This window comes from Pezoporus flaviventris, unplaced genomic scaffold (assembly GCF_033815535.1).
Source record: "Pezoporus flaviventris isolate CSIRO_AGI_PZ_B2104156 unplaced genomic scaffold, CSIRO_AGI_Pfla_v1 ptg000020l, whole genome shotgun sequence".
Classification (NCBI taxonomy): domain Eukaryota; kingdom Metazoa; phylum Chordata; class Aves; order Psittaciformes; family Psittacidae; genus Pezoporus; species Pezoporus flaviventris.
Window position 1 is genome coordinate 164,790 of NW_026892568.1, and position 20,841 is coordinate 185,630.

A 20,841-nucleotide genomic window follows, 5' to 3' on the forward strand; every position below is an offset into this window, starting at 1 on the left:
CAGTTAATTAACAAATAAATAACTGGGGGCCTGGAGACAGATGTGGGAGGAGGAAGGGGAGATGGCAGCGCGGTCCCACTGGCGGGAAGCAGTGCTGGAGAAAGGTGTCCATCCATCCCTCCCTCCATCCCTCCCTCCATCCCTCCCTCCCTCCCTCCCTCCCTCCCTCCCTCCCTCCCTCCCTCCCTCCCTCCCTCCATCCCTCCCTCCCTCCCTCCCTCCATCCCTCCCTCCCTCCCTCCCTCCATCCCTCCCTCCATCCATCCCTCCCTCCATCCATCCATCCCTCCATCCATCCATCCCTCCCTCCATCCATCCATCCCTCCATCCATCCCTCCCTCCCTCCATCCATCCCTCCATCTGCCTGTCCTGCGGGCTGCCATGGCCCTGGTGGGGTAGTGATAATCCTGATGGGTGCAGGGGGCTGTGCCATAGATCTGGCCATGTGTTGTGCTAGATGCACCTTGGTTTTGGGGCTCCTGGGCTCTGCCTATCACTGCTGGCTCCGGAAATCACACCCACTGCCTGTTCCTAGACCCCGAGGCTGGGAAGCACCGAGATGGATGAAGTGTGACACTGACAAAGCTGCTATGCAGTCTGCAGGTGACACCAATGCTGCGCTGGGGACCGGGTGGGGAAGGTGAGGGGCATCAACTGCTGGATCCCCTGCGTCCTGTGATTGCTGCTGTCCCCATTGGAGTCTCTTTTACCCTGGGCTGGGTCTGTGCAGGGGATTTAGGTGCTGTGACCATGGCTGTGGTCAGTTTGTATTAACCACAGGGCTGTCACAGAGAGCCCCGAGCTGGTGCTGCTGCGGTGGGGATTGCCTATGGTGGGGCCGTGCAGGGGTTTGGGGTCACCGTGCTGCTCCCCAGTGCAGTGTCCCCCCATCACTGCCAGCACTGAGGGCAGGGGTGGCTGCAGGGACAAACACAGGGACATGACCCCTGCAGGGGTCTGGAGGGGTGAGGAGGTGGCAGAGCCCCCGTCCCTCCCGCAGCTTCCCCTTCCCAAAGGCTCCCCTTGAGAAGCCAGCGCTGCCGGCATCACACGGGCAAGAGCCGGGCTCTGCTGAGCAGCTCCTCCAGCGCCGCATCCCGCTCAGCCTCCCCCCTACTCCGGTGAACGCACCCCTGCAATCCGATTAGGGCAAGTAGGGAACCCCACATCGCCTACGAGGGAGGCCGCTCCTCCTCCAGAGCCGTGCCGGGTCCAGCCTGGCTCCGGCTCCCCTCCTGTGCCAGATCCCTCCATCGCCCGCATTAGGATGTCCCCTCCAGGCACCCTAACGTGGGTGATGTGCTCCCTTGCTGGGAGCTGGCCCCATGTCCCAAGGGCTCCCCATCCACCACAATGACCTTTTTCCTGTGCAAGGGAATCGCTAAAGCAATGGCACAGAGATGCTGATGGAGATAAGGTGCCCGGTTCCACCTTGTGTCTGTAGCTGGGCAGGAGCTGTTGTCTGAGCTGAAGGACCGGGGTGCCCTTGTCTGGCTGCTCATGCCCCTTCTCCGTGGCAGAGCTGCAGCTCCTCATGCTGTGAGCAGTCTGTGGGCTCAGCGTGAGGCATCGGAGCAGAGAAGAATGCGTCTCAGCAGCAAGGTCGTGCAGGGTATGTGCTGGTGGCAGATGCTGGAGGGAGCCTCTCGCTGCTCCATCCTGCTCCTGCTTTCCCTCTCCAAGGGCTGCACTGGTGCCCAGTTCAAGAATGGACGGAGGGATGCAGCCTCTGTGAGATGCTCCTGCACCCTCCGAGTGCAGCCCTGCTCCAACCTGCTGATGGCTCGGGGCTGCGGCCCCTCTTCAGTGCAACAAAGCTGATTTTATTCCTGTGATCTCAGTGGGAGTGGGGCCGAGCGAGGGAGGCTCTTCAGGCTGCTCTGCCTCCCTTAAAACCCCTCTTAGCTCTGCTCTGCGATTGCTTTACGAGAAGCAGCTGCTTTTCGGCATCGCTTCTTGCTGCAGCTCCCATCATCTCCCCACTGCTCAGGGCTTGGGCTGTGGTGCTGCTGGAGGGATGGAGCTGAAGCCCCTCGTGCCTTTCTTGGACTATTTTGGAAGGCAAGAAAATCACAGCTAACACAGGGCTTTTCCAAGCAGCAAAGGAGAGGGCTTCAATTATCAGCCCCAGTGTGGAGAAGCAGCATCTCTGGGGCACTGTTTTTGGGCCCCCCTCTGTCCCAGCTCACGTTTGCTGCCTGGGAACACCATGGGAATGGGGAACTGCTGCAGTTAGGGCTGAAGGGGATGTTTTGGGTCGAGGTCTGCTGCAGCCCGGTCAGGCTCTTGGGGATTAAGCAAGGCTGTAACCAGACAAATGGGGATGTGCTTTGGGGTGGAATTGCCCTGGATATGTGGGTCCTCATCATCATCCTGGTGCGGCTCCTGCCCTTGGGAAAGGGCACTGCTCGGGGTGGGTGGGAAGGCACTGTGTGGATGGAAAGAAGGAAAACTTGGTGGGACAGGGATGGGGAGCCAGGCTGGGGCCCACGCTACAGGGACCAGAGGGAGGATGCTCTCCAGAGTGCACCATGAGCTTACCGGTCCAATAGCATCCCTTTCAGCTGCTCCCCCGCCCCGAGCTGTGCCATGGCCTGCTGCCTCCCCATGGCAAGAGCATTTCCCCCATTGCTCTCACATCCTTGTGCCACCGGCGAGCACCGAACCCCCCGGCTCAGGCTGTGCCCTCTGCATAATGCAGGAGGCGAGAGCCCTCCGTGGGGGCTGCAGATAAACGTGGTAAATGGCTGAGAAATGGAGCGTGCCTGTTAGGAGCCACCTCGGCCGTTGTCAGCGCCGGTTCCTCTGCTGCCCATAGCCCCGGCTGCTGCCGGCCCGGCACCCGCACCGGCACCCGTGTGGATGGGAGCAGGAGCCCATCGGAGCATTGGAAATTGCATTTCACGGCCGGGCGGGCTGGGATACCAACCCCAGCGCCGGGCGCTCCGAGAGGAGATAAGATTTGATTAAGGAGCCCGCTATTAATTTATGGCGAGTACACTCTGGATAGTGGAGAGGTTGCTTTTAATTAATAGCCAGGAGGAGAGTTTGAAAGCTCTCTTGGTCTCAGTGGGGGGAGAAGGGGAGGGAGGGGAAAGGCAGGGGAGGAAGGGAACAAAGTAAGTTGTGAGGATTAATGGACACAGCTGCAATTATAAGTCTTGTTCTTAGTGGAATGAAAAATAACTGCATCAGAAGATGCGCCATGGGGGGGGGGGGGGTGTGCAGGGAGGCCTGGCTGAGCCACAGGGCTGAGATGGGCAGGATGGTGCTGGGTGCCTTTGGAACTGCTCTGTGTGCCCGTGAGGGGGGCACCCCATAGCCACCAGGCCAGCTTTGGGGGGGGGGAGTGGGGGTACAAGGAATGGCTGGGATGTCCCTGTACTCCTGGGCCTGCCCTTTCCACTGGGATCAGGACCGAGGGCTGATGCTGGGATGGATATTGATGGGTTCAGTGATATGGATGGGCTGGGGAGGATGGAGCCATCCTGCCCCACTGCTGGTGCTGTGTGAGCCCCAGAGGCTGCAGTGTGTGGCTGGGGCTGGAGCTCCCCTGCCTGCCCCTTCCCCATAGCACTGCCTGCTCAGGTGTTAGGAGGGTGAATGGGGCTCGCTAAGGATGCTCGCCCCATCTCATCCCTGTGCCTTGTCACCCCCAGACACCCGGTCCCCACTCGGCAGCACGCTGTGCTCCGCAGCTCCCAGGGAGCATTCAGGGTTTCAATCCGGTGTTTGCTGTTTGTTAAGGGGATGAAGCCTCGTCTCAGGGATGCTGATGGCTCTGGCACTGAGCACTGCTAATCCCCAGCTCCGGCGGGGACCGTGGTGGGGACACCAGGAGCACCGGGAGCCGTGGCCTCGGTGCCCGCCCGGTGACTTTACCAACAGCCACTGAAATATTGATGCCTCCCAACCACACGCTTGCATCCGGCCAGCAGGAAACGTAACTTAGCCAAGGGATGGCTCCTGGGGCAGCAGCGCAGACCCTGCCCAGGTCCGTGGCCATGGGGGCCACCCAGCCAAGGTGGCCATGGAGGGGCCAGGGGTTGTCCCCAGGGCCAGGATCTCTCATTGCACCCCCCGTGGCTGTGACCCCACTGGGTTGCTCGGGGACATCTCGATCCCCCATAGGTGCTGTGGTGATTGTTAACCCCTGCCATGCCAGGACAGGTCCCCGGGATGGGCAGCGGGTGCCGGGGAACGGCGCCGCGAGCCTGTTACACAGATGGATAATAAAACCGGGGGAAAATTACCCTCTTATTGAAACGTGTTTTCGGAATCAAACAATTATTCTGGTAATTGAAAAAATGTGTCCTTAAATTAAATGCACTGGCTCCTATTAAAATTTTAGTGGATTTCTTCTCTTATTCTTCCCCCCCCCCCCCCCCCACCTCCCCTCCCTCCCTGCCTGCGCTGGCGGCTCCAGGCTGGTAATTATAGCGCGGGTTTCGCTTTCTCTTTATTGTTTTTTAATCTCCTCGTGCTGCGCGGCGCCCGCGATCGTCTGATGCAGCAGAGATTTCACTTCATCGCCCCACGCTGGGGGGGGCCAGGGCGCTCAGTGGGGAGGGGAGCGGTGGATGTCAGCCCCTGTCCATAAGGGGCATAGAACCATGGAATGGTTTGGGTTGGAAGAGAGCTTAAAGCTCCTCCAGCTCCAAGCCCTGCCACGGGCAGGGACCCCTTCCATAGAGCAGCTTGCTCCAAGCCCCTGTGTCCAACCTGGCCTTGAACACTGCCGGGGATGGGGCAGCCACAGCTTCTCTGGGCACCCTGTGCCAGCGCCTCAGCACCCTCACAGGGAAGAGCTTCTGCCTAAGAAGTCTCCCCTCTGGCAGGTTAAAGCCATTCCCCTTGGCCTGTCCCTGCAGGCCCTTGTCCAAAGCCCTTCTCCAGCCTTCCTGGAGCCCCTTCAGGTGCTGGAAGACTTTTATAAGAACCTGGGTGTCCCATGAGCTGCTGGTCCCTTGTGGGCGGCTGGGGGGACCCGTCTCATGCCCCATCCCCACCTTCTCTTTGCTCACTGGGGTTTGCTGAGCACAAGGAAGGGGGGTCTCACCCTCCTTCTCCCCACCAGCAGCTGCACGGAGCACCCTGCCCTGGGCAGGCATTCCAGGATTCCTCTGGGCTTAAACCGTCCCGTCCCTTCCCATCAAGAGGGATTTGAAGCCTGGAGAGGGGGGCTTAGCTCCTGGCTCGCCCATTACGCCCAGGCATTAGGATCCATTACTGCTCTTTAGGCACAGCCAGGGCCCCTGCTCTAAATCCACATCCCCTCCCCTCACTAATGCTCCGGGCTCAGACCCAGCTCTATGTAAATAAAGTGCAGGGACAAAGATTGTGATCCCATTAGGCAGGATTAGTGCCTTGTGAGGGCCTGGCATTAAAATGTCACCGGTGGTGGAGGGAGAGAGCCGGGGTCATCCCCGTTCCCGTCCCCCGTCCCTAGTGCCAGCTTTTGGCATCCTATGGCTCCCATCCATCCCTGCCTGCAGCTCAGCTCCGGGTGCCGGCAGGATGGGGAGGGAGTGGTTTGGTGGCACCTATTCCATGGAGGGGGCTGTGCCGGGCTGGCCTGGCCTGGCATGGCATGGCATGGCACAGCACCCGACCCATGGCCTCGGGAGCTCAGCACCATCCCGTGCCAGCGGCAGATGTGCGGATGTTCCCGGGGCCGCCCCTCGCTGCTGCCTTTGCGAAGTGATGAATTCCTGCACCAACTAATTAGCCTCTAATGAGCCAGTGGAGAGTAAACAGGCACAGCAGATGGGGGAGAGGAGGAATTAGCAGTAATGACCCTTGGGTTGTGTGGGGGGAAGCGGTGTCACACAAGGGGAGAGCTCCCACTGCCCCCAGGACCTGTGGGATCGTGGCCTCTGTCCGTGCTGGCTCTGCAGTGGGCAGTGAGGTGATGGGCGATGAGGTGATGGGCACCCCTGCGCACCCTGGATTCGCTGGAGCCATGCCCCATGTTGCTACCGGGATGATGGCACGGAAAAGTCCCCCTGGCATACTGGGAGCAGAGCTGAGATGCTGCATGGCATCAAATAGAGGGAAACTGAGGCACGGAAGGCTGGAGCTCGGTGCCACCTTCACCCTCGCAAGGGACACCCGGTGCACCCGAGACCCTCTGCCCTACCTGGGGTGGTTTTGGCTTTCCCAAGGGATTGGAGGAGCCGGTTGTGGGGGGACGGAGGAGGCTGCAATGCTCTTCACGATCAATGGTGGAATTAGGAGCTGCCTCTCCTGCTCGGTGCCGTTCTTCACCCCTTAATGCAGAACAGATGGCTCGGGTGCTTCAAAGCGAGATGAGCCTGAGCTGCTTACAGCCAAATTAGGATGCGTGCAAACGGCCTGCGGCCCGGGGGAAGGTGCTCCAGGAGCATCCTGCATCCCAAATCCATCCCAAACGCATCCCAAATGCATCCCTAAGCGCTCGGAGCTGGGATCAGTGGGGGGAAGCCACTGGAGCACTTGTCCCAGGATGCTGAGCCCTGTGGTTTGTGGTGGGGCTCACGCAGAGGTGACCATCACCAGAGCCTGGGCATCAGCCTGGTTTTGCTGCATGGATGCATTGCCTGCATCTCGCCCTGCCTGGTCCATGCCTCATCTACTGGTTTCATGCCTGTGTTCAGCCTTGGAGCTGACGTTCGGCTTTGCCATGGCCTCAACTGGGTGCTGCAATAATCCCACATCTCCAGGCTGGCGTGGGTGAAGCTCTGGCATTGCAGGTCAAGCTCCTGCCACGGCGTGGTAGGGACACGTGTCCACACGTGTAGAGGTTGACACACAGCATGCACGGGCACTGAGCCCCTTGACTGCATTGAGAGGTGCCTCAGTGCCCCAGGCCAGCCTAGATCCAGTGCAGGGGCAATGGGATCAGGGCTGCCTGCACCAGCCAGTGCTACTGAAGGTCAGAGAGGAGCATTCATTTAAGGAGCTCTCTGCTGCTCCTTCCCTGCCTCATGACTCGCCTGGCATTTACCATCCCCATGCCCACCCTGGGGACACGCAGCAGGGTGGATGTGAATCAAACGGGCATCTCCACATGGATGCAGCAATTGGCACCCCAGGGTGGGCAATAGGAGAGGACAGGGACCCGCAGGGCAGCTCTGGTGCTGTCTCTGAGCCCCTGTGGCAGTGGGACACCAGCACAGGCTGAGCCCATGGGCACTGCTTTGCTGGGAGCTCAGGGTGTGGAGAGCTGCGGCAGGAATTCAGCTCGCACACAAGAGAGCAAAGCCCTGCCCCAAAGAAAAAACCCAAAGCCGTGATTGAAAGCACACTTGAAAGCTGCTGGGGAATATGAATGTGTCTTTGAAGTAAAAGGGCTTCCATTTGTTAAGCAGAAAATGGAGCTGTGTGTTTCGATTTATAGTTTTACTTAGCAAATAAAACAGGAGAGGAGTAAGTGTTTATGTGCCGCTCCGCTCCCAGCCCCTCCACCCTCTTCACCCCCCAAGTTAAAAGCTCAGTGCTTCTGAAGCACTACAAAGGCAGTCGGGAATAAAGCAAAGCAAGCGGCTTAGATAAACCCTAGATGGGCTTAAGCCCTGGTCGACAGGCTTGGGAAATGGCTCAGGGCAGGCAAATGGCCAGTGGGGAGGCCTGGCAGGGACAGAGGGATGGGGATGGGGCCACCAGCATCCCCTGCCTGCGTGCCCGTGTGCTGCTGGGTTCTGGTTATGATGAAGTGAATGGGGCTGGCAGGTTGTGGGGTTGGCGGGTTGTGGGGCTGGCAGGTTGTGGGTCCTCACCCATGTCTCTCACCCCTCTCCCTCCTCTCTCTGCAGACGATGTCTCCCCATACTTTAAGACGGAGCCGGTGCGGAGCCAGGTCCATCTGGAGGGGAACCGCCTGGTCCTGACCTGCATGGCCGAGGGCAGTTGGCCCCTCGAGTTCAAGTGGCTGCACAACAGCCAGGAGCTGACCAAGTTCTCCTTGGAGTACCGGTGAGTCCCATCACAGCCTGAGCATCCGGGACCCATCCTGCCCGGTGCACCGCTCCCTGCTGGGGGACACTTTGGGCATCACCGGTCCCCCCTGCGAGGGGATGCTGTGCTGGGGATACAGCCGTTAGCATTGCCAGGAGCTGCCTCCTCTGTTTGGAGAGCAAACAAGTGGATTTAAGCAGGTCAACATCGGGGAGGAGGCGTTTGAACAAGGGGATTAACACCGGGCTGCAGCTCACTGCTGGCTCCTGGCTCCCCGAGCTCACTCCAGCCCAGGGATGGAGCAGGAAAGGGCAGCACAGGAGATCACCCTGGTCTGGGACATCCAGCCCCATGTGGTGACTGATCCTGATGGCCCCACATCACAGCCTGCTTGGAGCTTGCTTCTAAGTGAAGCCGGGTACCTCTGGTCATCTCCTGTGCCTGTGTGTGTCATCCTCTGTTTTAATCAATAATTCAGCCCGAGACAAGCAGTTCCCCATTTAAAGGCATTGAATCCAAAGGCTTCGTGTTGCTGTAGCAACGCTGGGCTGCTCCGGGATGCCGGGAATGCAGACAATGTGGCTGGTGATATTCCCTCCCCATCACCCTGCGCCGTGCTGGGTGCTGGGTGCCCTCCCCAGCGCGGTGCTGTGCTGGGTGCTGCAGCATCCTTGGGGACCATGGGGCTGTTCCTCACTCAGCCGTGGTGGCTGCAGCTCTGCAGGGTCTCCAGGCTTGGTGCTGGGTGCCCCATGGCACGGGTCCCTTGTCCCTAACCCCAACGTTGAAGATCAGAGACCTGTTGAGCCCCACAGTTCCCACAGCTCACGCCTGTCAGGAGCCGCGTTGGCTGCAGTGGGAACAATGCAATGTGTCAGCTCTTGAAGGGGGTTGTGGGGACAGTGGTGACATTGGGGGGACACAGAGCCCATGCAGGGCCTCCCACAGGCAGCTGCACAGTGCTGGGGCTGAGCCACACACTCCAAGCAGGATTAGGGTGTCAGGACCCTGACCCTGGGCTCTGCCCCACCTTGGAGCAGGTTGGGGTGCTTGGGGGGCCCCTCCAAACACAGAACTGGTTTGGACCCCCCAGAACTGGGGACTCCTGGGTCTGCTCCGTGCCTCGGTTTACCCTTCTGTAGGAAAGGTGCCTGCTCAGGGATGCACAGCAGCCCTGGAGCCCCGCATCCCCGCATCCCTGCATCCCCGCATCCCGGCGCCAAGGTGACTCCCTGCCCAACGAGCCCCCGGCCCCCGCCTCCCGCTCCCGCATCCAGCCAGAAAGGATTAAGGATGGAAACGAGCAAACAAACAAACACATGAGGAGAACCCAAACAAACCCAGGCGCAGCTAATGAAGCAAACAGCCTGGATGCAAATCGCTGCCTGCCTTCAACCCGTCCTCGCCGTACCGAGGACACAACCTGCCAGCAGCAGCTCCCCTCTGCCTGTCCCCGCGTCTCCGCAGGGATTTCGTGTGTCGAGATGAGGGTTGGGACGTCGGGCTCGGGATTGAGGGTGAAGCACCGAAGTGAGTGATGCTGGGCAGGAGTGGAATTTGAATAGAGCTGTCGGTGGCGCGGAGCCAGCCCGCTCACGCACGGGGAGGAGTAATTAAAACTTAACGGGTTTAGAAGCGGAGTAATCCTGGGAGAGGGGAGGGATGCTGCCGATGGACGGAGAGGCTCAGGGATGCGGCTGGCCGCGCAGGGGCCGGGGATGGCTGCGGCTGCGGCTGCATCAGTAGTGTGGGTGAGCCCATATCGGGGATGGATTGTACCCCCCGGCATCTCCCCATGCCAGGGGCAGGAGGGACCTCCCCTGTATCCTTGCTGCGCCCATGACAGGATGCATTGTCCTTTGCAGCAGGGCCCTGTGCTGCAGGGGGAACGTGTCCCAGCCTTAGAGTCACAGAATCACGGATAGAATCAACCAGGTTGGAAATGACCTTTAAGATCAAGTCCAACCCAGGGCTGCCGCGATCACTCTCATCTACATGTTCTGTGGCATCAAGCGTGCAAAGCATTTCCACCCTCAGCATCCTCACTGCTCCTCCCCACATCTCTCCCATAGCCGGGAATCCCCCCGGCACCACCAGCTGCTCTCACCCTTGTGCATTGCACCCCTTTTCTAGGGGCTGCGGCTCCCCATGAGCCACCCCGGTTCCTCCCGGTCCGATGGCCCTGGAGCTCGTGGTGTGTTTTAAGGGAAGGAGCCACTCTCCCAGTTTGGCAGCGCGTTTCCATGGTGACCAGCCTTCCCTTCCCTTCCCGCAGCCGCCAGCTTGCCACCGAGCGACTTGTTGGCGTGTGGTGACGGGCAGGTGGGGAACGGGAATGGGAATGGGAACGGGAATGAGCTCAGCAGGTCCCTGGCCCCCAGCCAGTGCAGAGCATCCCTGAGGACTGCAGAGGGAGGAATGCATGAGAGCCATTGGAGCATCCCTGGGGATCGAGTGTGATCAGGGACCGCAGAGGGATCAGGGACCAGACCGGCTCTGTGTGTGCTTTCCCCTGGGAGCATCCCTGGGGACCATGGGGGATTAGGGACCAGCCTTCACTCACTTGCTGCCTGCCGCTGGCATGGGGTGCATGGAGACAGCTCTCCCATGGGACCCCTGCTTCCTCCCACACTCGGGGACCCCACAGCTAAACCCCATCCCCTCCTCTGCCTGTTGTGACCTTTGTTAGGGTGATGGCAGGGTTTTGGGGGGTGGAAACGTGCTGCACGCTGCATTCCCATGCCCGGGCACTGCGTTCCCCAGGGCCTGCTCCAATTTTCCCTGTGCTCTCCAGGGCCTGCTCCGGTTTTCCCTGCATAATCTCTCGGGCGCGCTCTCCAGAGCCTGACTTCTCCTCGTACGAGGAGTCATAACATGCAAATCAGGCAGCTTGATGCCTTTAATGAAATCCTCGGAAGGAAAGTGCTTCTCTGGTGGATTGAGGATATTTATTTCTCATACAAGAAATTTAACATGCAGATTAGTTGGGTCTGGTAATTCATCACATGAGATTGTCCTATTAAGGGTTGCATCGAGTCCTGCTGCCTGGAGAAATTACCTTGCACATAGATTACCTCTGGACAGACACCCATCCGTAGAGATGCATCTCCCGTGCACTAAATCAGCCTCTTGCCTCTCCCCACGTCCCTCCACAGCTGGTGCAGGAGCTATTAAAGGGTCCCGCGCCTCTTCCAAGAGCCCAAATCCCCTTTTCCGGGAGCTCAGAGCCTGGGAAAGTGTAATTACATCCCTGACACTGGCTGCCTTTGCTGCTGCAGTGCTCCCTGTGTCCCCTCCCAGCTAAACAGGGTTTGCAGGATGGAGCTTCCTGGTGCTCCTTTGGGTTCCTCCGGTGCCATGCAGCCCCATGGCCAGATCTGGGGCTGTTTTGTCTTCCCCCTCCCTCCTTCATGGGATGTTTTGGGATGTGTGTACCCCAGGGATGCTGCACACACAGCATCCCACCAAGCCTTTACGGCCTTTGGAGGACCCCAGTTGTTTGATGCCTGTACTTTGCCCCCAAATTATGTCCAATAGAGCCATGACCCTCTCAAAAACACAGACCTGGGGGAAAAGGGGGGAGGCACATCCCTGCCCCAGCTGGACCAGCTCTTCACCAGCCCAGCTGCGGAGCACAGCCCTTCCCTGGGGAGCTGATTGCCATCCAATGGGATCCTTAATGGGAGCTGATAAAGCAGAGGGGCTGCAATGGGAGCTCAGTTGTGAGCTGCTGCTTGTGCCTTCAGGTTTGGCATTGCCAAAGCTCCCAGGAGTGCCAGTGAGGCAACACCAAACTGGTAATGGGCAGCATGGGGTGGGCTTTGGTGGTGATGGTTATGCTGTGGAGGTTCCTGCCTTGCTCTGTGCCTTGTCTGGCTTTGAGGGTGGCAGAAACAATAGTGCAGAGCAGCAGTGCCCATGAGCAACGTGGATTGGGGCTGGCAGGACAGGGGAAGGTGATGGAGGGGATCTCTGTGCTGGGACCTTGTGCAGGCTCAAGCAGCCATGGGAAGGGGACCAGCAGAAGGTTCTCAGACCCAGAGTTACCACCTGAGCTGGTGAGGGCCATGCTGGAGCCTTCCAGATGCTTCACGTGGCTTGAGGCTTGTGCCCCTGCTCTGCAGGCAGGTGGCAGATTAATCCATGGACGTTAATTATTAACTGGTTCCTTGTTCTGACCCGGCCAAGGGCGGCAGTGACCGAGCTCCCATTCCCTCTGGGAAGCAGCGGGGCTCCGGCTCTGGCCACGGCCACGTGTGTCACAATGGAGCCCTTTCCAATCGGGAGCTAATTGAGATCCAATAACGCAGTTAACGGGGGCTGATGGAATAGCAGGGCGGGTGTTTAAAAGCATATTGAGCGGCAGCCGGGCGGGTGGAGGTGCCGGGGCGCGCTGCTCGGATGCTGGGAGTCGTTAAACCTTTGCTAAATGTGTTTTAATGCTCACTTGGCATTTCATTATCACACGGCGACTATTCAGATGCATGTCCCCTCTGGAATTAATTAGTCGTTATACGGGATATTAATCAGAGGGGACCGTGGCAATGTGCTGCCATCCAAAATCCCATCCAGCTGTTGCTGTTACTGGGCGGCTTTGGAAGAGCCACGCGGATTCCTGCACTCGTCTGCCTTTCCCATCTGATGGATCAAATCCTTTGGCTGATGCTTTTCCCGGCCCCTCTCCACCCCCTCAATCTAATAATAATTCGGCACCGTCAGCCCCATGCTTCTCGGCAGCCCTGCAATAACAGAGCCAAAGGGGTTGGGGCCTCATGGCCCCAACCAGCCCCACCACCACGAGGCAGCGCATCCAGCCCGGTGATGCCAATACCTTGCCGGGGTTGTGTGGCAAAGGGGGGTTATGGTTGATGGCGGCGCTGTGCCCTGTCCTGCCCCACCGATGGGATGGATGGGAAGTCGTCGTTGCCAATGTGCGGCTCACCCATCTGTCACGATCCGATGCCAAAGCCTTCCAACTGCTTCTGCAAACCCACCGCTCCCCTGGCACAGGGCTTGTGGCTCCGGATCCCCCCCTCCTGACCCCGGGGCCGTGCTGGTCTCCATCAGTGCCGCCTCTTGCAGCAGGGGTCATTCCTCGCTTCCGAAGTGCTTTTCCCTGCAGACGGTGCCCTGTCAACCTCTGTCTTCACAAACCAGCCCCTGGAACAGCCGAGTCAGCAGCAAGGGCTGCACTGGGAGCACGGCCAGACCTCTGTCCTGGCTGGAGCACTGTGACTGCGGCCCCTGGGCTGGTGCTGGGTGAAGAGACCTGGCTGGGGCCGTGCTGAGGACTGGATGCAGGGAAGGAGCTGTTTGCTTGGCACAGTGGGGCCAGGGGAGCAGCGTGGCCGTGGCTTGCTCAGACGCGGGGGCTTCACCCCTCCTCCTGCCCGCAGCACAGGGGTGAAATCGGTTACCCCCCCCCAGCCCTTCCTGATGGGGGAAGGAAATCAAAGCAAAGTGGTCTCGGATAAAAGCCTCTGTGGAAGCCGAGAACAAAGTCCCTGCTCGTGCCTGGTTAATGACTGCGGGCCAGGCTGCGCCCGGTAATTGATTTCCTTTCTTCGGGCTATTTTCAGCCGCTTTAGGTGTGTGCAGGAGCTCGGCTCCTTAATAGCTCCTCCAGCTCCGGTGGAGCAGGCGCTGTGAGCTGGATCCGCGGGGGGGTGAAGGCTGCCGGTGCCCATGGAGGTGTCCTGGCTCCCGGGGCGCGGGGACAAGGTGGGGCTGTGCCTCGGTGGGTGCTCCATGCATGGGCCCTAAGGATGAGGGTGGTTTGGGTCCTATAGGGCAGCTTGTGGGCTGGGATGGGGGGGTTGGGACCAGCCCCCTCCCAGGATGAGGGTTTGGAGGGGATGCGGAGGGGGTCCCTGTGCTGCTGAGCCGGCATTGAGCACCAGCGTCCGTCTGTCCATCCGTGTGCGTGTGTGTGTTTAGGAGTCACGGTGTGTGATTTATTCACGAGGACACCACAAGGAGAGCGGGCCCATTATTCCTGGTGTCTGCATCCGTGCCTGACAGCTCCCTGGAATTGAAATCTCTTACTTAAAGCCTCTGGGGATCATTTTTAAATATCAGCCGTGACACTCAAGGGCTCGCTCCCAAATGGCATCCTCCCTTCTCCCACGGGGATGGGTGAACCCGGAATGCCGTGTACGTGGATGTGTGTTGGCAGTGGCTCTGATGCCAGCCCTGCTGTGATCACCCCAGCTCGGTGGTGCCTCTGGGTGAGGTGGGAGCCTCGAGTCTCCAGCACCATCTCCATGCAGGGAGGTGGGCACAAGGTCCCGTTGTGCTTCCCTTGCACAGGGGACACGCTCCTTGTGTCCTCCCAAAGTTTCATTTATGCTCAGTTATCGAAAGAACAAAGCTCTGTCGAAGCAGCCCGCGGCGTGTTTTAATGCAAGATTAGATTTGGGTGAGGGAGGGTTGAGCTTGCTTATTTATTGCCTTTCTGCTTTGTCTTTGAGCACTCCCCATCAGGGAAGGTGATGCCGCAGCACCCACCCATCCCCGTGAGAGGTTCACCCATCTGTGAGGCCAGCGGGGTCCAGCCTGGTTTAGGGGTGATGGAGCAGGCACCCCTGCATCCCTCCTGGGGTGGGGATGGTTCAGGGAGCTCTGGTGGCTCTGGGTCCAGTGTGGGGACCAGGGTGATGCTGGGGAATTGAGACATGGTTGTTCCCTTTATCTGCTTATCGGCTGCTGGCGCTTGGTGGCTGATAAGAGCCGGCGCTGGTGGTGATAAGGCAGCTCAGCCTCTGCTCACTGCGTGCGGGTCCCAGGCGGAGGGGCACCAGCACACCCTGGTGTGTCTCTGCCACTCAGCACCGAGGCTCAGTGCGAGTCCCGGGTCCTCGTGTCCCCAGCAGCCACCTCCGCTTCTGACAGCTCAAAGCCGCTTGTCCAGAGCCTCCCACTCGCAGCCATGAGTCACTGATGGCCACCAGCTCACGGTGTGTGTGTGATGCAGCAAAAGCACCTCCTACGTGCACGGCCACCAGTCACTGTGGGCCAGCAAGGGACGCGGTGCTGTTCCCCAGCATGGACGTGGTGTGTGTGTGTGTGTGTGCACATACGTGCATGGAAATGGGGCTTTGTGTAGGACCTGCAGCCTGGATGTCCCCAGCACCGCTGAGGTGGCTCCTGTCTCCCGCAGGTACGTGATCACATCACTGGACCGCACTCATGCCGGCTTCTACCGCTGCATCGTCCGCAACCGGATGGGAGCCCTGCTGCAGCGCCAGACCGAGGTGCAGGTGGCATGTAAGTGACAGTCCCATGCGGGGACACCCGGCTGCAGGGCAGCTCTGGTGTTAGTGCAGCCCATGGCCAGCGCATGGGATCAGGAGCATCCGGGGATGATGCCAGCAGGGATGGGGATGATGCTGCCTCTGCTGCTCCTGCTGCGTGGTCGCTGCAGTGGTTGGGGGGCACCCCGCCGGCAATGCGGGCTGGGAAACCCGCAGCACCACGTCTGAGCAAGCAGTTTTGGCTCCCTGGAGGGGAGAAGCACTTGATGGTGTGAAGCAGCCCCGCTCCTCCCGGCTGCTCTGTGAGCAAACACCGTTTATAATCGTTACTGAAGGCGAACAGGAGCGTGAGGCTGGCGGCTGCATCCGGCAGTGCAGGAGCAGGGGTGGGTGGCTCAGTCCTGGATGCTCCTTCCATGGCTCCACATGGATCCTGGGGACAAATGGACCTGAGCAGGTTGCGCCAGGCTTTGGGGTCTGCCCTGGGGGGTGATGCAAAGGCACCACGGGGAGGTTAAGCAGGATACTGAGATGATGAGGGCCGTGATGCTGGCTCTGTACCTTGGGGACTTGCCCCTTTCTGTCCCTCCTTCCGTCTGCTCTGGGATACCCCCAGTCCCAACCCCTTCAATACCTTCCTCAGGAGCAATGAGAAATCAGGAAGCTAATGAGAAATTAATAAGGCAGCTGTGCTAACAACTGATGATAATGGCAAAGTCGTTAAAAAAAAGATTCTTTACATGTTTTTAATTACAGCAATTAGGGAAGTCAATAAAAATCCCTTGCCCCCCCCCCCTCTCCATGCCCCCTGCTTCACTCTGCTTTCGGTGTGCTTCCAGCCTGCAGTGTCAGGGCAGGATGGAGGCGGCAGGTTCCCGATCCAAGGTCATGCCAGGATGATCCCGGTGCTGGGACATGGGTTGTGCAGGGGCAGCCCATGGGGTCTGAGCTACCCACCCCGTCCCATAGCATGTACCAGCCAAGGAGGGGAGCAGAGAGCAGACCCCAGCACAGCCCCTCTTCATCCCCTGGTGGAACCCATCCCCGTGGCCTCCAGCCGGACCCTGCTGAGTTCCTGGGTGCGCTTCCAGCCCCTGAGCCGTTTCTCCCACCCCTTCTGCAGACATGGGAAGCTTCGAGGACCGCGAGACGCAGCAGAGTGTGTCACACGGGGAGGCGGCCGTCATCCGCGCGCCCCACATCGCCAGCTTCCCCCAGCCCCAGGTCACCTGGTTCCGTGACGGCCGCAAGATCTCCCCCAGCAGCCGCATGTGAGTACCCCTGGTACCCCCCTGCATCCTTGCAGCATCCCCCCAGCATCCCCCTGCACCCCTCCAGCATCCCCCCTGCATCCTCCCCTGCATCCCAGGGGGCTACGTTTCCCTTGGCTGCCCTTGTCCTTGCAATAGGGCTGTTTAACAGATGCCTCGAGCGCATCGTGCTAACACCCACAGACATTCGGCGACTAATGGCTCCGTTTGTCACGGGGGAAACGAATTTAGTACAGAAATGAAAATAAGAGGGAGGAAGGTGGGTGAACGGTGGGCATTAGGGATGGAGCTGGGCACAGCACACATGTCCCTAAGGAGCTGCATCAGGCCCCGGTGCTGTCGGAGCTGCAAACCCGGTGCTGGCAGATGCAGCGTGCAGGAATTGAATTTGTAACCCGCATTATGCAGGAATTGAACTGGTCTCCTTTCTATTTGCAAGGCAGGATTGAAGAGATAAAACTCCTTTATCTCATATTTAATGGTAGAAAAAAATATATTCCCCAAACCATTTTATGTTTCCTGCAGATTAGATCGTTCCATTAAGAGAAGGTCCTATTAATCTGCATTGTCCGATGTGCTCTGCTGGGTGTGTGTGTGGGGGACGTGGGGCTCAGCGTGGTCCTGGGAAGCTGAACCCCTCTTGGTGCTGGTGGGAGGGAAGCTGAGGGTTGTGCCCATCCCATGTGGGTGCTGCGGGGTGCATTGGTATCCCCGTTTTGCCCCCATCCCCACAGAGCCATCACGCTGGAGAACACCCTCGTCATCCTCTCCACGGTGGCCCCGGACGCGGGACGTTACTACGTGCAGGCGGTGAACGACAAGAACGGGGACAACAAGACGAGCCAGCCCATCACGCTGAGCGTGGCCAGTGAGTGCTGGGGGCCGTGCCCCCCTCTGGCCCCGCTCTCCCCACTTTAATTTGCAGTAAATCTCATCGGAGGCCCCGGCTTTGCTGACTGCACACTTCAGCGGCATCACAATTTATTTAGGAGGTTCGGGCTCTGCTGCAGGCGCCGATTGTGTCTTGGGCAGAGCCTCCCGCTCCATCCCGGCTGCGGGATGGGATGGTGCAGTGCATCCCCATGGGACACGCTGCCCTGCTCCTGCTCATGTTCCCCTCGCAGCACACGGTGCTCCCATCAGCTCAACACCCTCATGGTCGAGCCCTCTGGCCCATTTGGGTGAGGGTCCCCAGCCCCTCTTCAGATGGTGACAGCCCAATGGGGAAGATGCCCCAGAGTGGCATCAATCCTGGTACTCCCATCCCGCTGCCCCATGGAGGGTTTTTTTCCCCTCTCCATAGAGGACTCTCCCCATTTCCCCTCCCCTTCTGCCCCATTAATCTGTTTTCCTGTACCTTGGCGCCCTGGGGGGCCATAAACAACCTGAGCCCATGTTTATGGATTCAGCCGTATCAGCAGCTTTCAAGCCCATCGCGTTTTTACAGCGCCTACATGAGGGTTTTTTATTGTTGCAATCATTTTGCTTTATATACTCCCCTTCTCCCTCCTCCCTGGCACACAGGCTGGGGCTGGGCTGGTGCTGTGGGAGGAGAGGGCGATGAAGGCACCCTGACGCCAAGGTGATGGGTGCCCCATTGGCCTCGCTGGGTGCTCGGGCACCCCAGGGGTGAGCAGAGGGTGCTGATGCTCTTTCCTCTCTCTTCCTTCTCCCAGATGTGGGTGGCCCAGCTGATCCCATCGCACCCACCATCATTGTCCCACCCAGGAACACCAGCGTGGTGGCTGGCACCTCGGAGGTGACCATGGAGTGCGTGGCCAACGCCAGGCGAGTAACAGGATGGGGATGGGGATCTCCCAGGGCTGGGTACCCCCAGCTCCCTTCCCACCACGGCTCCTGCAGGATGGAGTGATGTGGGGGGGCTCCATGGGGGTTATGGCTGGTTCTTGACCTGCTCCAGGCCGCTGATGAAGCTGCACATCATCTGGAAGAAGGATGGGGTGCCCCTCTCCAGCGGCATCAGCGACTACAGCCGCCGGCTCACCATCCTCAGCCCCGCGCTCAGCGACAGCGGCTACTACGAGTGCGAGGCCGTGCTGCGCAGCAGCAGCGTGCCCGCCGTGGCCGAGGGAGCCTTCCTCTCCGTCATGGGTAAGGACCCGGCCGTGGGCAGCCCAAGCCACGCGTGCAATGAGTTGAGGGCGGTCTCAGCCCTTGGGGCTGAGGCGGGAGTCACTGGGGGTGTTTTGAGCCCGGCTGCAGCACAAACCCTTCCCCGTTGCTGGGTTTCCCTTTGCAGAGCCGCCGCAGTTCATCAAGGAGCCCGAGAGGCACATCACAGCCGAGATGGAGAAGGTGGTGGCCATTCCCTGCCAAGCCAAAGGTGAGCTGCTCCCTCCCCAGCCGCTTGCCCCATGCCACCACGTCCCCGTGCCTGACGTGACCCTGTCCTTGCAGGCGTGCCCCCCCCGGAGATGGCCTGGTACAAGGATGCTGCCCTCATCCGCCTGGAGAAGCTGTCCCGTTTCCAGCTCCTGGCGGACGGCAGCCTGCAGATCAGCGGGCTGCTCCCCGACGACACCGGCATGTTCCAGTGCTTCGCCCGCAACGCGGCCGGCGAGGTGCAGACCACCACGTACCTGGCCGTGACCAGTAGGTGACAGCCCCCCCCCCTCTCCACCCGGACCCCCTGGCTGGGCTCGGGGACCCCAGGGAAACCAGGCTGAGATGCTCCAGGAGTGGGTCAGCTCCTGGATGAGCACCAGGAAAGGCTTCAGGATGGGTTGTGCATCTCTCTGCCCCCCTCAGGCATCGCCCCCAACATCACCAGGGGTCCCCAGGACAGCACAGTCATTGATGGCATGTCCGTGATCCTCAACTGCGAGACCTCTGGGGCTCCACGTCCGGCCATCACGTGGCAGAAAGGTAAAAGGGGATGGGGATGCAGGGAAGCCTGCATCCGAGCCCTGCCCCGTGCCTGCCCGGGGCCCTGCTGGAGCTGACGGGCTCCCTGTGCCGCAGGGGAGCGGGTCCTGGCCAGTGGCTCGGTGCAGCTCCCGCGCTTCACGCTGCTGGAGTCGGGCAGCCTGCTCGTGAGCCCCGCGCACCTCGCCGACGCCGGCACCTACGTGTGCCTGGCCACCAACTCCCGCGGCGTGGACGAGGCCTCCGCTGACCTGGTGGTGTGGGGTAAGGGACCCGCCATGGACCTGCCTCACCCCGCTCTGCGCGCACAGGGCGGGATGGACACAGCTCCATGGGCAACTGGGCAAGGTCCAAGGCAGGTTGGACACAGGGGCTTGGAGCAAGGTGCTCTATGGAAGGGGTCCCTGCCCGTGGCAGGGGTTGGAGCTGGAGGAGCTTTAAGGTCCCTTCAACCCAAACCAGGCTGAGGTTCTGTATATTGGGGAAAATTTCTTCAGGAAAAGCATAGTCAAGCATTAGAACAGGCTTCCCAGGGAAGTGATGGAGTCGCCATTCCTAGAAGCGTTCACAAACCATGTAGACAAAGCCCTTAGTGACATGGTTTGGTGGTGGATTTGGTAGTAATGATCTTAAAGGTGTTTTCCAATCTGGTCGATTCCATGCTGGATGGGGAGGTACAGAGGTCTGCAGGGATGGGCTCTAGCAGGTGGCTGGTTGATTGCCTGGATGCACACATCCTTACTGATGCCAAACCTCCGAGCAGTGCTGGTGGCTCATTCTATCCCCCCACAGCAAGGACTCGTATCACCGACCCGCCGCAGGACCAGAGTGTCATCAAGGGGACCAAGGCTGTCATGAGCTGTGGGGTCACCCACGACCCCAGCGTGGATGTGAGGTGCGTGTGATGGGGATGGGAGGGTTGGGGGGCCCAGGCACCCCTAGGCTGCAGGCGGGTGGTGGGTGCCATCTCCATCCCTGTGCTGGTGATCCTGCAGTGCCACCTGGTGCCCTGTGCATGGTGCTGGTCCCCCCCGGTCCCCAACACCCCTGGTGTCCCCCCTTCCGGCACAGGTACCTCTGGGAGAAGGACGGGGCACCGCTGAGCACGGAGAGCGGCCCCAGGGTGCGCCTGGACGAGATGGGCACCCTCCACATCTCCCAGACCTGGTCGGGCGACATCGGCACTTACACGTGCAAGGTGGTGTCAGCCGGGGGCAACGACTCACGCAGCGCCCACCTCCGTGTCCGGTGAGACCCCCCCCTCGTCCCCTCAGCATCCCACACCCCAGTCTATGCCCCCTCCATCACCACCCCATCCCTCACCCCCTGTCCAGGCAGCTCCCCCACGCCCCCGAGAGCCCTGTGGCCATGCTCAGCCCCCTGGAGAAACGAGCCATCAACCTCACCTGGGCCAAGCCCTTCGATGGCAACAGCCCCCTGCTCCGCTACATCGTGGAGGTCTCTGAGAACAGTAAGAGGCTGCTCCCACCTCCCTG

General features: G+C 60.1%; 1 protein-coding gene across 1 annotated transcript in view; it reads left to right on the top strand.

Annotated features, from left to right (window-relative positions):
- Nucleotides 1-20,841, top strand: part of SDK2 (sidekick cell adhesion molecule 2) — a 42,420-nt gene that overhangs the window by 9,309 nt on the left and 12,270 nt on the right. Inside the window, exons 2-14 of the mRNA XM_061455220.1 lie at nt 7,794-7,953; nt 15,095-15,201; nt 16,312-16,459; nt 17,194-17,327; nt 18,136-18,247; nt 18,381-18,571; nt 18,720-18,803; nt 18,878-19,072; nt 19,229-19,345; nt 19,442-19,609; nt 20,138-20,240; nt 20,417-20,593; nt 20,680-20,816. Of these exons, the coding sequence (XP_061311204.1) occupies nt 7,794-7,953; nt 15,095-15,201; nt 16,312-16,459; nt 17,194-17,327; nt 18,136-18,247; nt 18,381-18,571; nt 18,720-18,803; nt 18,878-19,072; nt 19,229-19,345; nt 19,442-19,609; nt 20,138-20,240; nt 20,417-20,593; nt 20,680-20,816 (1,833 nt within the window). The remainder of the gene's footprint in view (nt 1-7,793; nt 7,954-15,094; nt 15,202-16,311; nt 16,460-17,193; nt 17,328-18,135; nt 18,248-18,380; nt 18,572-18,719; nt 18,804-18,877; nt 19,073-19,228; nt 19,346-19,441; nt 19,610-20,137; nt 20,241-20,416; nt 20,594-20,679; nt 20,817-20,841) is intronic.